The sequence below is a fragment of the Gouania willdenowi genome, chromosome 21, assembly GCF_900634775.1.
Source record: "Gouania willdenowi chromosome 21, fGouWil2.1, whole genome shotgun sequence".
Classification (NCBI taxonomy): domain Eukaryota; kingdom Metazoa; phylum Chordata; class Actinopteri; order Blenniiformes; family Gobiesocidae; genus Gouania; species Gouania willdenowi.
In genome coordinates, this window is record NC_041064.1 from 13344073 (window position 1) to 13359472 (window position 15400).

Genomic DNA, 15400 nt, shown 5'->3' on the forward strand with positions numbered 1-15400 from the left:
GGTTTCTTACATATTTTGTATTTTATGTATACGTAGTTTAAACTATGGGCACAATTATGTTGAAATTACTTTTTTTCTCACATAAAAGCTGTGGCCCACTTGAGATCAAACTCCCACTGAACTAAGTAAGTTGAGGTGATTTGTCAAAAACACTTAACTGAATGTTTTGTGTTATCTGCATATACCTGTAAAAAGGTAGAAAATAGATATTACACGCCGATCTATGTGGTCAGTTCCACTGGAGAACACATTTAACACCTGATATTTCAAAAATGGAAAAAGAAAAAGTTGTTTATTATATGTGCAACAATGCCAGCCCTGCAATGGATAGGGTGTAACCTGACTTGAACAATTGCATCGCTAAACTTAGGATACAAAATCTTTCAACAACCTATTAAAAAGTACAATATCTTTGGCAGACAACATTCAGTAATTCATCTCATCACTAGATTTGAATAGGTTCAACTGCATTATTTGGCTGCAGCTTCTTGAATGTGTGGTATGAAGGCATGTTGAGCAAGGTAAGGATGGAAATAATCCAATGTTTTAAAGTGACATACCCACCTACATTATAATGCAAAGTGTATGATTATACCAAAATGATGTCACTTGTCAATGAATAGGTTGGAAAAGAGCATTCTTCTACAAGCCTGCAAAGCATTAGTTGACTCTTCTGCCACACTGCAAAGCACTCCCACTTCTTTAGTGGACAAAGGACCTATTTTCATAGTTTGCATGTTCTCACTCCAGTCTTCTCCAGGTACTTTGCATTCCTCACCTCGTCCAGTAGTAACAGGTTGTAGGGGGTGGCGTGAAAATGTTACTTTTCTCATTAAGACTTATTGCTGAGAATAAATGCTTTACCTTAGGCCCTGTTGTGTAAAAGTTCATAGATACTTTGGCCTCTTTGCACCAAAGACGATCGTAAATAAATGAATATGGCACATAATACAATTAGCAAGATAATGGTGCTGGCATTTAAAGCCACAGTGAGGATTCAAAAGAATAAAAACTCGAAAATATAGCTTAATGAAATTATCTTGATTTATTTATTGGTATTTACAAAAGCAAGCATTCACTTGCTCCCAAATTGCAGTACTTTTAAATTTTAGTTAAGCTCAAGAAGGTGGATTCCAAAATAGTTGCATGCTCTGTTCAATGAAAACAAATCCAGTGTTTAATTAATGCAGCCGTTTCACATTTGTGAAAACAAACCTGTGTTGTTGTGTTTGTATAATTCAGACAAAACTGGCTGCAATCAGCACGTAGTCAAATACATGTATTTTAATCAAGTAATTTCTTACATTTGTACAATACATGTTTTGCCTTTTTGACAGTGTCTCAAAGACTTGGAAAATGTACATTTCCATGACACCAACACGGAACAATTTTGGTAGCCACAATAAAATATGTAGTCGTATCTGTAATGAAAGTGTTGTCTGACTGCTTCACATAGCAAACAAGATAAGGAAAGCGACCATCAAACAGAACAGTCCCATAGCTTCAGACAGGGCGAATCCCAGGATGGCATAAGAGAACAGCTGTTGCTTCAGTGATGGGTTCCTGTAAGAACAAAGCAGCCGTTAGCGCCTCAAAACACAAACACCAAGTGCTAAAGATATAGTCTAGTGATGTAGCTCACAAACCTAGCATAGCCAATGATGAGACTACCAAACACTGTCCCAATACCAGCACCAGATCCTGCTACTCCGACTGTGGCGGCTCCAGCACCGATGAACTTAGCAGCGGTGTCGATGTCCCTGCTGACGGAGCTGGTCTGGAAGCCTCTCAGTGCAACCTGGCTCAGTGGGCTGTGTGGCATCACAGCAGCAGAGCTCTGAAGTAACAACAAAACATTATGTTACAGTCAAACACCATGACTTAGGGATTTTAGAAACACACCTACATCTAACATGTTTGTATTAGGGATGTAACGATTCACTCAACTCCCGATACGATTCGATTCACGATACTGGGTTCACGATACGATTTTCTCACGATTTATTTTACAAAATGGGAATGTTGACAAATGACTGAAAAATATTCCTTTATTTTTTTGGGGAAAATACTATGCTATTTTCCTTTTATTTTTCATTGTCAAAAGAATCCCTTGATAAACTATTCAAAATGATGCAATTTAACAAAAAATTAATCTTGAATGAAATAAATAAAGGAATAATACAAATGAAGAAGAAACCTATTAATTTAAATTCTGGTTCTATAGTAAACAATTCAAAACTGGATAATAGTTCTTTTTCTTTTTAAAAGAGCAACTGAAAATGTATTTTGTGCCTTAACAATTGGACTTTTTTAAAAAAAAAAAAAACAGTAATTTTACTGTATTTACGTCAAATATTTGTTTAGACCAGCAGAGGGCGCTGGTAACCCAGTAGTCGGTTGGCATGCAGTTGTTCCACCAGTGAAGAAGAGAAGCTATGCTAGCAGACAGAGCTAATAGAAAAACGTGACTTTTACAGATATTCACGTAATATTACAGATATTCTTTTGGTGCTAAAGGAGTAAAGAATCATTTATGAGCATGTTTAACAGTAAATGGCGGCCAGAAAAAAAATAGTAGCAGATTCCGCCCGTCACGTCCGCTTCTGGAAGGATAAATATATATAGCCCTCTGCTGTTTGAAAAAAGTACTGCGATTCAATTTTCAGAGCATCGAAGTGAACCGTGGTACCTATGAATCGATTTTTTAACTGCCTTACGATTAATCGTTACATCCCTAGTTTGTATTTAACCACCATTGGCTACATTGTCACATCCTGAGAATGAATGTTAAGTAGTTGTCTTAAGTGTAATTGGCTTTACTGTAGCTAAAGGGTGACCAAGGCTCAGTGGGAGAGTGGGTCGTCCAATAACCGAAAGGTTGGGGGTTCGAATCACGCAGTATTCAAGTCATTGTCATGTCCTTGGGCAAGGCACTTTACCCACATTGCCTAGTATGAATGTGGTGTGTGAGTGAGTGTTGGTGGTGGTCGGAGAAACCGATGGCGCACTATGGCAGCCTCGTTTCTGTCAGTCTGGCGCAGGGCAGCTGAGGCTACAATAGTAGCTTACCACCACCGTGTGTGGAGTAAAAAATAATGCATATCAATGGTAAGCGCTTCTATAAAATAACGCACATCAATGATAAGTGCTTCTATAAAAAAGCACTATATAAAATGCATACAAAGATAATGAACATGACTTGTGTAAATTAGGTGTAGTTTCTAGTAAAGCCTTATGGTACCATTTTAACAGTCTTTAAAGTAGCCTTTAAGAATTGTTCTAAATCAGGGTTTTTCAACCTTGGGGTCATAACCCCATGTGGGGTCATCTGAAATTTCTAGAAAAATGTATGACAAGTTAAATATATATACATTTGAATTATTATTCAATTGTTATATTATTACCCAATTGTTATTTTCTACATTCAGTTTCTCAAATATAACTAATCATGTCCACTAATCCTGGCAACCCTACCATTTGTAACATCACATTTATAACAAACGATCAAAAACAAATTCTAGAGAAAAAATGTCTCCCAGGTGGCCATAAAATAAACATATAAAAATAAAGGGCCATGACCCAATAAAGCTTGGGAACCACTGTTCTAAAGTGCACTCAAACATTTCAAATGAAACAAGATATTGTTGATTGATGCAATGTACACAATTCTGTGATTACCAAACAGTGGTAACAAAGTTGAAAACCCTTTCACACAAAATTAAGAATTTTTCATTTAATGCAACTGCCAGCATTTCTCCTTACCTCAGTTTTAACTTCAGGTCTGGACAGCACAGAGGCAGACAGAGGTCTGAAAAGAGCCCGGGAACCAGCACGGACCTGAAACAGGTGTTTAGATTCAGTCACACAATAAGACAAACACTGTAGCAGCTATTCCCAGCCTGCAGACACATGTAGGTGAAAGGCTCTCTGAATGTCACTGGGTCAACATTAAAGATACACAGAGACATCTTTAATAATTGTAAACCTAAATACAAACTCTTGTTCATTCATTATTAAAAATGATTGGTAAAAACATACTAAACAAACATCACCCAATACAGCAAGTCTTGATCAATTAATTGGATTGATTAAACAGTGACCTTGCGTAACTTACAAGTACGTTACATATACTTGCATGCTAATTAAAACTATTAAATTGTTTTAAAAAGAACGCTATGTTCACAGACCTGTATGTCAGTATTTCCTGTCTATGCTAACTCTGCTAACAGAGGGCTGTAATGACCTTAGCCGCTAGCCCTTGTTGTACAGATCTGCTAATATAAATGCATAGGTGCATTATCTGACAGCTGTGTGTATGCATTATGATAATCAACAAAATAAGAAAAAAAACGCTGCTGCACATTATCTCTGTCCCGCAATGCTTTAACATTAGCATCAGGCCTTGGTCCTTGCTTTGTAGCTTCTGATTTAGTCAAGTTCAACCAGAGGCCCACCTGATAAAATGCGAATTTTCACTTAGCACGGCTATATTTCACAGCTCAGCAACACAACAAGGATGAACTCACCAGAGCCGGCGTGGAGACGAACTTTACACAGGCGTACATGGTTAGTTTAGGTAGTTTTAACCGGTTCGGTCAAATGAGTTTGAAGCCCGGGTCTCTCTGAGGAAGGAAGACCAAAGACAGATTTAAGGTCAAACGGGTGTAAATCAGACCCAGTATTAAAATAAATATATTTACATATACAGTCACATCCACTCTGCAACATACCCTTACATGCACAGTGCAAAGTTAGTTTTTAAAGGAGGATGGTGAAGGATTTACAAATCTACGGTTCTCATTCAAACTGCCATTATACACTCACCGACTACAGAGGTCGAACCACAGTGGATCAGTGCGCAGGCGCGATGTGACGTATCTAAAAACCCGGATGAACACAGAGGTCATTTCACTAAAACTTTATTAACATTGACTCAAGAACAATTTAATTTAGCAACGGTTATATACTTATGCATCCATCTAATTCCATATATATATATATATATAATTAAATGCAAAATACTACGACTAATAATAATACATTATGACTACGTTCTTTTAATATATATATTTTTAAATGTCATTACTTTCAGAATCAGAATTCCTTTATTAATCCCAGGGGGAAGTTGCTTTTGGTACAGCCACTTTGTGAAAATTAGAATCACAAATAAAAGAATAAAACGTTTAACAAAGAAGAAAGAAAGAATAAACGTTAAATAAGTGCATAATTAAGTAAAAGACTGTTAAAAATAAGGATCAGATACACACACATTACATTAAAGTAAGATAGATAATGAGGTAGTTTTTTCCACTATTCATTTACTATGCCTGATAAATTGTAGTGTGTTTTAAAAATTATAGCACGCAAGCCACAAATTTCTTTTTGTGAGATTTCTGATTTGTTTATTCATTTTCATCTCTTTTTATTACTTTGAAATAAATGCATAAAAGATAGTCACATTGAAATAGTATTATTAAAAGCAGTAGAAAGAACAGAATTCTGTCATACCAACTAATATTTCTAAATGTAGGTGTTTTTTTGTTTTTGTTTTTTTTTTTTTTTTAATCTTTTTGCGATTCCCAGAATTTTTACTTTTACCTTTTTGTGTATATTAGTGGCACATTTTGTTGCACCTTTGCGTGAATTTTATTTTTCTGTAACCGAGAAGTTTTGTATAAGTCTATTGTGTAACTATTTAAGTTAGACCTTCATTCATCTGGGTTGTCTCCTTGTCATTAAAATTTTATCTTGTCAGTCACACTGTTGTTTTAGATGTCAATGATCAAATCATAAAATTAAAAACTACACCTGAAATAATAATACAAATAAATAAATAAAATTACCATTTAATAGTCTGAGTGCAAATTCCATTAGCTGTTGGCTCATGGGCAATTGGTCATCTTTTTCTATTCATTCCTTAACAGATAACTGCATGGACTCAATCACAGTACTCAGCTTCAATTCATCTAATATTCCATGCAATATTCACACACATAAAACAATATAAAATCATAGTTACTGTTAAAACTGAACTTAGAAAATAATTTTTAATATTTGAATTGATCTTAAATCAGCATGTTGCACAGCAGTGTTTACTGGATCATTTAACAGGACCAGGATTTCAGTGATTGTTTTTCCTACATTGCAACACTGTGCCCAGAGGGACAGGAGGCTTGGTGCTTGTATCTGAGCTTCTTTCACACTGATGGTGGAGCTGCAGTCTTCCAGCAGTGAGCAGGTTTGTAATCGTGATGAATGACTCCCCAGCAGCTGGCCTGTGATGGAAAGGTAATGAGAGAAGGGAGTCAGCTTTAGCTGCTCAGTGGCTTAAAGGAAGGAGCGTTACAGTGGCTCGTCGGAAATCATCTTTTTCTCATTTACATTAAACATTAATGCACAAATATATGACCTAATTGACATGAACCAGAATACGACTGTCAGTCATTTATATCATAGATGAGGATAGCACACATCAGCTAGCATCTACTATATACTTGAAATGCAACAGCCTTATTCTAATATATACATTGTTTAAATTATCTTTTTTGTTTTTTTTAATACCAATTGCTAGACTTACCAAGTTTTTACTTTAATCACATCATGAAGCCTACTTATTTCAGCACCTTGTATAATAATCAAGCTAAAAATTGTTGTAAACTGGGTAATTTTATATAAAGTGACACACTGGGATTCATTATTTATCCCAGTGCAGCCAAAGCTTCAATAGAAAAGCCCACTGTCATTCTAATAAACATCCAGCAGAGGGTGCAATAGGGTGTGATGTGATATTTGGGGCTTTTGTTGCTTTTAATTTAAACACTTTTACCAAACAATATAGTCATAAAGTTAAACCTAAAATCAGAACAGACATATTGTCTTATCATATTTAGTTTTGTCTTAAAATAAAGTTTAATGTTAGTGGCGCATTGCCAGACAAGGTCTAAACAAAATAAAGGTTGATTTACAAATGCTGGGAAAGAGAGCTTCCATTGAAGCAAATTAACCTTTTTAATGTTCCACATCTAAATCTGAAATCCTGTTTAGACACAGTGTATTACAAAGAGGGGAATTGTAGGTCTCAGTGCAATGCAGATACGTATAGGTCAGAGCTAACGGAATGATAGAACATGCAGATTTACAATACATTAATTGCCAGAAAGCCCATATCAAAGTGGCCGTTAACCAGCCGAGGTCAATGTCATACTGTTTAATTAAGCGGGCAGTGGCTGTGTGGTCCTACATGGCTGTGGAAGGTGCAGAGAGCAGCCCATCACACCCTCCTCCCTTTACTTCCTCTTGCTCTGAGGCACGCACGCACTCACTGTCTCACTTCTTGCATAGAACGCTCCGAGACATTCCATTTGCATGCCCGCCCCATCAAGCTGGATGCATTCAGACTGGTAATAAAAGGCATTGACCCCCTTAACCTTTATGAATTACAATTTGTGCCTGCAGCACGTCCTGTCAGAGGCCTCAGAAAAGCAGGCACCTCAGCCCGGGTGTGTGCGTGTTGTTTTGCAGTTGTTAAGGAGAGGGGAAAAGGTTTTTACAGCTCCTCGTCGGAGCTCCTGACAAGCAGGGAGGCGGCGGTCTGACAGCAGAACCAGGGTAGGGAGGGACTGCGGCGCTGCTGATGGCTCATGCTAATCTCTAGGCTTGGATGCTGCAATGAACTATGGAGGCTAACAGCCTGTTGGATGCTGGTTCACCTCTGTCCTGGCTCTGCTTTCACACTCACATCCGTGTGAATGTTCACATCTGTCACTGTAGATGAACAGAAAGCACAACACTTAGTTATAGGTTCAAGCATCGGTGACCCTGACATTTCTGTGCAGTTTACATGTTCTCCCAGAAAGTGTAAAGTGACCGTAATAGGGAATGTGTTCCACTGCAGTCCTCCTGCAACAGACTGCAACCCTGTCCAGGGTGTGCTGTGTGTTGTTCATCAGTAAACAGGGGTAGCATCACATGACTAAAGCTAATTTGATGAAGTTAAGCTCATTTAAAGTAAGATCTGTGTCAAACTAATGGCCCGGGGGCTAAATCCGGCCCTTTAGATCAGTGGTTCTCAAAATTTTTTGGCTCAAGTATCCCCTTAATGTTATTACTGAAACCATGTGCCCTCTTTCTCCGACTACAACATTTTGCCCATAATACTATGAAAAACAACTATAGACCATAATGATGGAATGAATGAGTGATAATACACAATTTTTAAATAGGTGGAATGAAACAGTGTTTAGTACCTCATCAAAATAATTATTCTTAGTTTTTAAAATTTCTGTACATCCCTGGCTGGCGTGGGATCTTGTATTTTCAGTTCATGTTCTAATCAAGATCATTTCCATCATCATTATTATGATCATTTTTATTTAAAAAATAAACATTATAAACCCCTTATTTTTAATGATTTCATTTGTTAATTTTCCACTCCCTCTCTCAAGTATCCACTGTAGTGCCGTCGCGTACCTCCATTTGAGAAACACTGCTTTAGAGCATCAAATTCTGCCCGCTCAAAAAAATAAAAAATGATGAAAAAAAAAAACATGAAACATTTAGTAAATTACCAATTTATTAAGTTGTAGATACCGATCAGTTTTCCAGATCTTATATCACATGACTGCAGTCATTCTTAATCTCAAACTGTTGAAAGAACTCTCAATTGAAAACCAAATCAAAGTGAAAACCAGGGCACATTAATGTTGAATTTGCCCTTTTTCCCACCTAAAATCTGTGGCCCACCAAAGCTCAAACTGGTCCGTATTTGGCCCCTGAAATAAAATGAGAATCGAGACCCCTGATTTACCAGCACATCCTAATTAGATACATGGGTCCTATTTTAAGTTACATATTGTGCAAAGGTAAACGTTTAACACCAAGCGTTTATTTTAGGGATGACGTATTAATTCCTTGATTTTAGTGTGAGCATAAAAAGAAAAAACTTACGCACAAGGACAACATGCAACCTCAGCACTGCAAGATCAGGGTTTAACCATATGATTGTTAGGTGTAGAAAGTAAACTATGTTTACTAGTAGTAGTACCAGTTACTAACGAGTTCTGTCATATTTTATATAAAATAAACACAAATATATGCAGATCTAACCATAATGTGCTGGAGTTAGTATATATTTTCATTAAAACCTATTGATTACTGAGATTGTATTGAGTTGCAAAGCACTCAGTCATTGATCTCTGAACATGCTTTACCTTATGATCAATGTGTTCCATCTCATTGTTATTTAGATTAATACCGTGGGCCCACGATGAAGCTCAGACTGCCCTAATTAGGTCTGTGAGCCTTGAGTTTCAATCATCTGATTTAAACTAATCCTGATCATTCCTTTCTGTTCTGTTGCCTTTTTATTTGGAGTTATTTGTAATATAGGAGATGAAAATAGCATTTGTGGCAAATCCTTTGGTGGACAATTAATGTGATGAATTAACTTGATTGTTTTAATTTTTTGTTGAAATCCTCTTTATTTAAAAAGGCAAATTTCCATCACAAACATTACTCACAATAATAGCCACTCCAAAACATAGAAACCAATGGATATAGTTAAAATTTCTGTATTTTAAAACATGTGCGAAGAATGTAATCTTAAATTTCAGTTTGTTGACAAACGTTAACATGAAAGTAAACATTGTATCCGTGTAAAATCATGTCATAGCCTCACTTTATCTCACGTGTGCTCACCCACAGCGTGGACAGCTTCCTCAACACACAGCAGGACATCAGGGATGCTTTTCTTACACCGCAGAAAGGCAAAAACACCTCAAATTGTTGATTTCAGAAAGACTTCAAAGACATCTGTCGCTACAACGTGTATTTTCCAGCAAAGCGCTGATGTTTGTGTTGCTTCCGTGTTGCAGAGCTCCTTCAGGTGTTTAGCAGGAGTCTTAGAAACGCTGAAGCTTGTTGTATCATCAGTCTCTATCTTGTCTGTAACACACTCACATCTACCCCAGCCCCCTGTGCTTACTGCTTAGGCGCAAAGTGATTTTATGAAATCGTTAACGGATGAACCTCAATATCAATATGAGATTGATTTCTAATTAAGGTGTTCTCATAAACACAAGGACAAGCCAAGCTTTAATCTTCTCCCTTTTCTCTGTTTAACATCAGGAAATCCGAGCAGTGACTGTGTGTGAACAGGAGCGTGGCTGACAGGGGCAGCCGTGCGATGATTGGTTTACGGATCCCTGCTTTCTGTAGCGACTTCAAGGTCTCTGAGATTTACAATCAAACGCCTTATGACACTTTAGTAAAAGCCACCCAAACCTGATGACAGGAGGAGTAAAGGAACAGGCCACTTTCAGGCACTTTGTCTGACCTCAGGCTGTGGTCCATAACTAGAGAGAGTGCTGTTGTCTTTGTCTTATTATGAAAAACCTGTGCAGATATGCATGTAGGATTTAGCAGACAGAAGGTTGTTAAAAATGGCATATGGAAATGCAATTTGATAGACAGACACTATATGGTGCGACATGGTATGGCAGATGAAAACATCGGTTTCAATTTATTTCAAACTTCAGTCAAAGTGTAGGTTTAGTCTTCCATGCTAAACTGAAATTCAATGTCAATATTTGAACAATTTTTGGCTGAATTTTGAAGATTTGACATTTTCTGACAAACTTCTACATTAAAACTAATGTGTTGATGATGTAATACCATAACGATTATTTCACATTGATCACCATTTCTTCGTTGGTATATACTGTGTGTCTCCGAAATTACAGGTTTTGTTTTTCATCATTAGGAGAATTAAAGCACCAACTCTGGGAATGAGGCGTGTATACAAAAGCTGATGTGTTTACTTAGCACTCTTATGGAATGCTGTTTTTTTTATGGGAGGCATATGGCCGCATTTTACTGAGCTCAATTAAATTGCCTTAAAGTAGGATTAACTTTTCGTGGGCGGCATCCACTGCATCTTATCTCCTCGCTCAGAGCAACAAACCGTGATGTTGCTGCTGCTGCTGCAGCAAATGTCACCTACTCACAGATCGGGGTGTCAAATATTTGGCTGACACGACGATATTTAGTGAGGGAGCCCTTCCTGCTTTTAATGGCCTGACCTACATCCCAGTTCAGAGAGCTAATAAAGGCAGTCTGGTGTAGGTCCTGGTGCTGCACAATGTCACTCACAGATGCCCAACTCAGCAAGATCCGGAATGCTCAATTAGTTGCTTTTATAGGCCCCATTAATATGCATTAACTCTCTTTCCAGTGTATGAACACAGACAAACAGTTGCTGCTGGCAACACATCAGCCAGGTAACACTTTTTTTCCCCTCAAACCCTTTTTTTCTGTATAATAATTGAAATAAACTCAAAACTAACCAAGTGTTTTGATGCAAAGTGTAATGTCTTCCTAAACGTGAGTATTCGGTGCTCCTGTTTGTCATACTTGGACATTTGTCGACAAAAGGGACAAAAACTACACATTTGCATAAAAAAACGTAGCCTTTCTCCAGTTCTAAAGACAACAGATAGCTCATCACAGATCCTCACACAATCTGCAACCACTCCTCCCACACAATAAACCCGATCTGGCATCCCAGCAAGCAGAATCAATCACGGCACTTTATTATCCTGTCACTAGTCTGCTTCCTGCAAGTGTGTTTACCCTGTCCGTGGCCCGGCCATCGCGGCTGTTCAGTGTACATTAAGACGGACATAATTGAGATTGTGGGCGGCCGAAAGTACGGGGCTAAACCTGTTGTCGTTAATCTGTCATATTGTCGGGAGTCACCACGGAGGTGACCCTACACGAGGCTCCACCTTGGAGGCACCGCTGATGGAGCTTTGTTGTTCCTAGCAGAGGGCTTCACCTATTTTAACTTTATTGGTTTGCCACCAACGAAGAGCTTTTGCACAAAGTGTTCAACCTCTGGCATCAATCTTCCCGCACACATTACACCCTTTGTGTTAGAACTCATCACCTCTGCTTTACATAAAGCCACGCATGATCGGAGTCATTAAGGGTGAGCGTCATTTGGGGGGAAAAAAAGAAAAAAGAGTAAGAGTCGTTCCTTTCATAATGAAAGCTTAATACTGCTCTTTTTAACGTAATGAATCATACAGGCAATCAATTTAAATTAATGGGCAAGCCTTCAGGTAGCAGGCCCGGCTTTGAATTAGATTAGTGATGGATGTTGTGCTGAAAATTTGCTTTCACTTTGTATAAATTAAAGCTGTGGAAAAGCATTTACAGAATAACCAGATATAAATGAAAGCAATCGCACCGATGGAAAAGGTACTTTTTGGCAATCACACACCATATTAGAAATAATAGGCAACACTTGCCTGACTGCTCTGTTATTAATTACCTGGCAAATAGGAGCTGTCTGTTTTCTAAGTGAGTTATAGGAAGCTGCACGAAATCACCAAAGAAAATTAAACAGCAATCAAAGTATGTTTCTGACATCATGCGTCTGATTGTCAGGATCACCTTCCACAGCAACATAACACACCCTCCTTTTTTTATTAAGTGGCTCAATTTGCCACTGTTCATTTTTTAAATATATCTTTACCATATTACTGGAGTGTCTTACATGCATTCCAGGTATTTCTGGTACGTAACGTGATTTATTGGGCTGGGGAAAGGAGAATGCTGCAACGAAGTGGAAAGTAAGAGGGTTTAAAGACTAATCGTGTGCTTCCTCTGTGCACCACAATAAGGTACAAACATTAAGATCTGTAAAGTGTTGCTATATTTTTTTGATATCTAATCGCACATATTTAACTAGCTCTAAATTTATACCCAAGAAATTCAAAAAGTGATCAGCTAAGCTCCTGGAGAAGATGTTCTCCTCTGTGTCGTCAGACTGTGGCTTCTTTTATAGAGGGGGGTTATGTCAGCCTGGAGACCCATAAGTTATGAAATGTCAGGATCCTATGCATTCTAATTGAGTGTGGAACAGTTAATGGCTGTGGAAATTCAGCCACTTGACGTCTTATTCCCCAGTGTGCCGTTTCACAGCCGAGCCCATGAGCCTCAATTAAACGACAAAATGGGCTCATTCTCGAAAATAACAATAAAAACACAAGCCTATCAGGCAATAATATCAGGTCTCACCTTTACTCAACAATGGCCACAGCTTGCAAATGGCCTAAAGAAAAAAAGAAAAAGAAAATGTATTTTGCTACAGGAAGACATGGGCAGCCTGCATGAGTGGAATAAAGTGGTTCTTGTTTATTAGCTGATTGGCTGGTTACTTTAAACAACAAGTTAAAGATGTTTTGGGCCATTTAGGTTGTGAAAAACAGCATTTTATATATATATATATATATATATATATATATATATATATATATATATATATATATATATATATAAAGAAAAAACTAATGATTTGATATTTGTTTCCAAAACCAAAATGAAAAAATGAAAAACGCCTTGTTTTTCAAATTCAAGCTCTATTGCTTCGGTACAGAAAACGAAAAATGGAAAACGAACACCTTTACTCATTTTCTCCATTACCGATTGGCCAAAGTATGTGACCCGGAAGTGTCATCCGATGCTAACGGTTATGCTAACGGCAGTTCGGAATGACAAGATTGCTGCTTCCAACTGTGCATCCGAAACGTGTCCAGAACCTCCTCACGGACATTTCGGAGGATTTAGAGACTCCTAAGTGTTGCAGAGCTAAAGATATCTCGAAATGTGTAACGCTTCACTTCCGGGTCATGTACTTTGGCAAATCGGTAATAGAGAAAACCAATAAAGGTGTTAGTTTTCCGTTTTTTGTTTTCTGTACCAAAGCAAAAGACCTCGAATTTGAAAAACAAGGCGTTTTCCATTTTTTCATTTTGGTTTTGGAAACAAATATCAAAAAAATGAGTGTTTTTGATCTTAACCATTTCAATATTGAATTATTAAAATATTCAAAGGTATTTTGTAATATTTCAGTTACTTAAACTATCATTTTTTATTCCCAAAAAATATGGCAAGGTAAAAATGTTAGTGGTATATTCCATGCATTAAATCTTGGACTACAACAAGCTGAATTTTGACCTTACTACTTTACAAACAGCACTTTTTCTTCTCAGGCCTACTTTTTCTACCAAACTAGATCATGTCCCAAAATCACCCCTCCCCTGAATTTAAAGTTACCTGTGTGTTACTGTGTAAAACTTTCCAAATCCTGAATCAATGCTGCACGAACTCTTTCTCGTTTTCAGCAGATGTCCGCAATCTATAAATACACATGAAGCATGTCCTATTAAATCCCAGGATATGGTGGGGGGCTAAATATTGACCCAGTCCTGATTGGAGTGGATTCCTCCTCCGATTGTTTTTATAACTCGTTGACTTTCACCTCTTTGCAGCTTGACTGATTTTATGGTACAAACAATAGCTTTTCAATAATTCAATTTATAGTTTGCCATAAATGGAATTCAAAGGACAATGTTGTAGCAAACACACTCAGCAAGTGTTTTTGGCTGCGTTATTGCCCTGGGTATTGGGGGAAGAGAGGATATTTATTTTCCGGTTGCCTAACATTCCCATTAAAACAAGCAATGCTACATTTCCAAGCATGTGGCGTAAATGTAATACACACAGTAGTGAGAGGAGGCAGATGGTAGGGGGAAATCTCATGTGGCAATATTACAACTGAAGCCAGAACGAATGAAGGAACGTTCCAGAATCCATCCAAGGCCAGTTTAGATGTATTAATGTGTTTCTATGGGCATCTATTGGTCAGCTCGAAAACACACACACACACACGCACACACACACACACACACACACACACGTGTGAACAGTCAGTGAAATCCTGATTCTACTGTGGCCAAATCTCATTTATCATTTATTGTTAATGTCCAACACTGATTCAGTGACATGTGGGAATGGATCTAAGACACAAACACATAGATGAATTACCGTCCTATTTATAACAGCTTTTCTGTCAATCGCCCCAATAATCAGAGCTAACTCATTCAGATTTTGAGGAAATGAAGGAAGCGTTTCCACCCCCCACCCCAATTTTCAATTTGGATGTGGCAACTATGGCCATGATGAATGTCTGAATAGTCCATCTTGTTCCTCTCATTTCTGCTAACCTTTCTTGACAGTTTAGATATTGCCTACCTGGTAATTTGCTCTACAATAATTGTTACTGTGAGATTTCCCCGCAGCTCTTATCAAGGATTCTTAACACCCTCTGTAGGTGACAAAATGCAATTACAAACACAAGTGACCCATCGTGACTGGTCATCAGCAGCTGCCACCTTCATTCCGCCTCCCTGACCTCCTTCATCAAACAGGAGTAAAAACTAACAAAAAGGCATTGGCAAACAGACAGCAAACATTGGCTGTGATTAAAACTTTAATTAAAAGATATGAGCTGATTTTTTTGATTAACATTGTTGGTGATTAAAGCCTGTGCCCGGTA

General features: G+C 37.8%; 1 protein-coding gene across 3 annotated transcripts; it reads right to left on the reverse strand.

Moving 5' to 3' along the window:
- Positions 1-1266: 1266 nt before the first annotated feature.
- On the reverse strand, positions 1267-4889 carry atp5mc3a (ATP synthase membrane subunit c locus 3a). Of its 3 annotated transcripts, none has more exons than XM_028436939.1 (5): positions 4825-4889; positions 4527-4622; positions 3763-3837; positions 1647-1837; positions 1267-1563 (listed from the first exon to the last, which is right to left on the reverse strand). In XM_028436939.1, the coding sequence occupies exons 2-5, from the start codon at positions 4563-4565 to the stop codon at positions 1449-1451; spliced, it is 420 nt and encodes a 139-aa protein (XP_028292740.1). In that variant the 5' UTR covers positions 4566-4622; positions 4825-4889; the 3' UTR covers positions 1267-1448. The 3 variants fall into 3 exon arrangements, with proteins under 3 accessions (XP_028292740.1, XP_028292741.1, XP_028292742.1); XM_028436940.1 differs by having other exon boundaries at positions 4731-4836; XM_028436941.1 differs by lacking the exon at positions 4825-4889 and adding an exon at positions 4737-4815.
- Positions 4890-15400: the final 10511 nt, after the last annotated feature.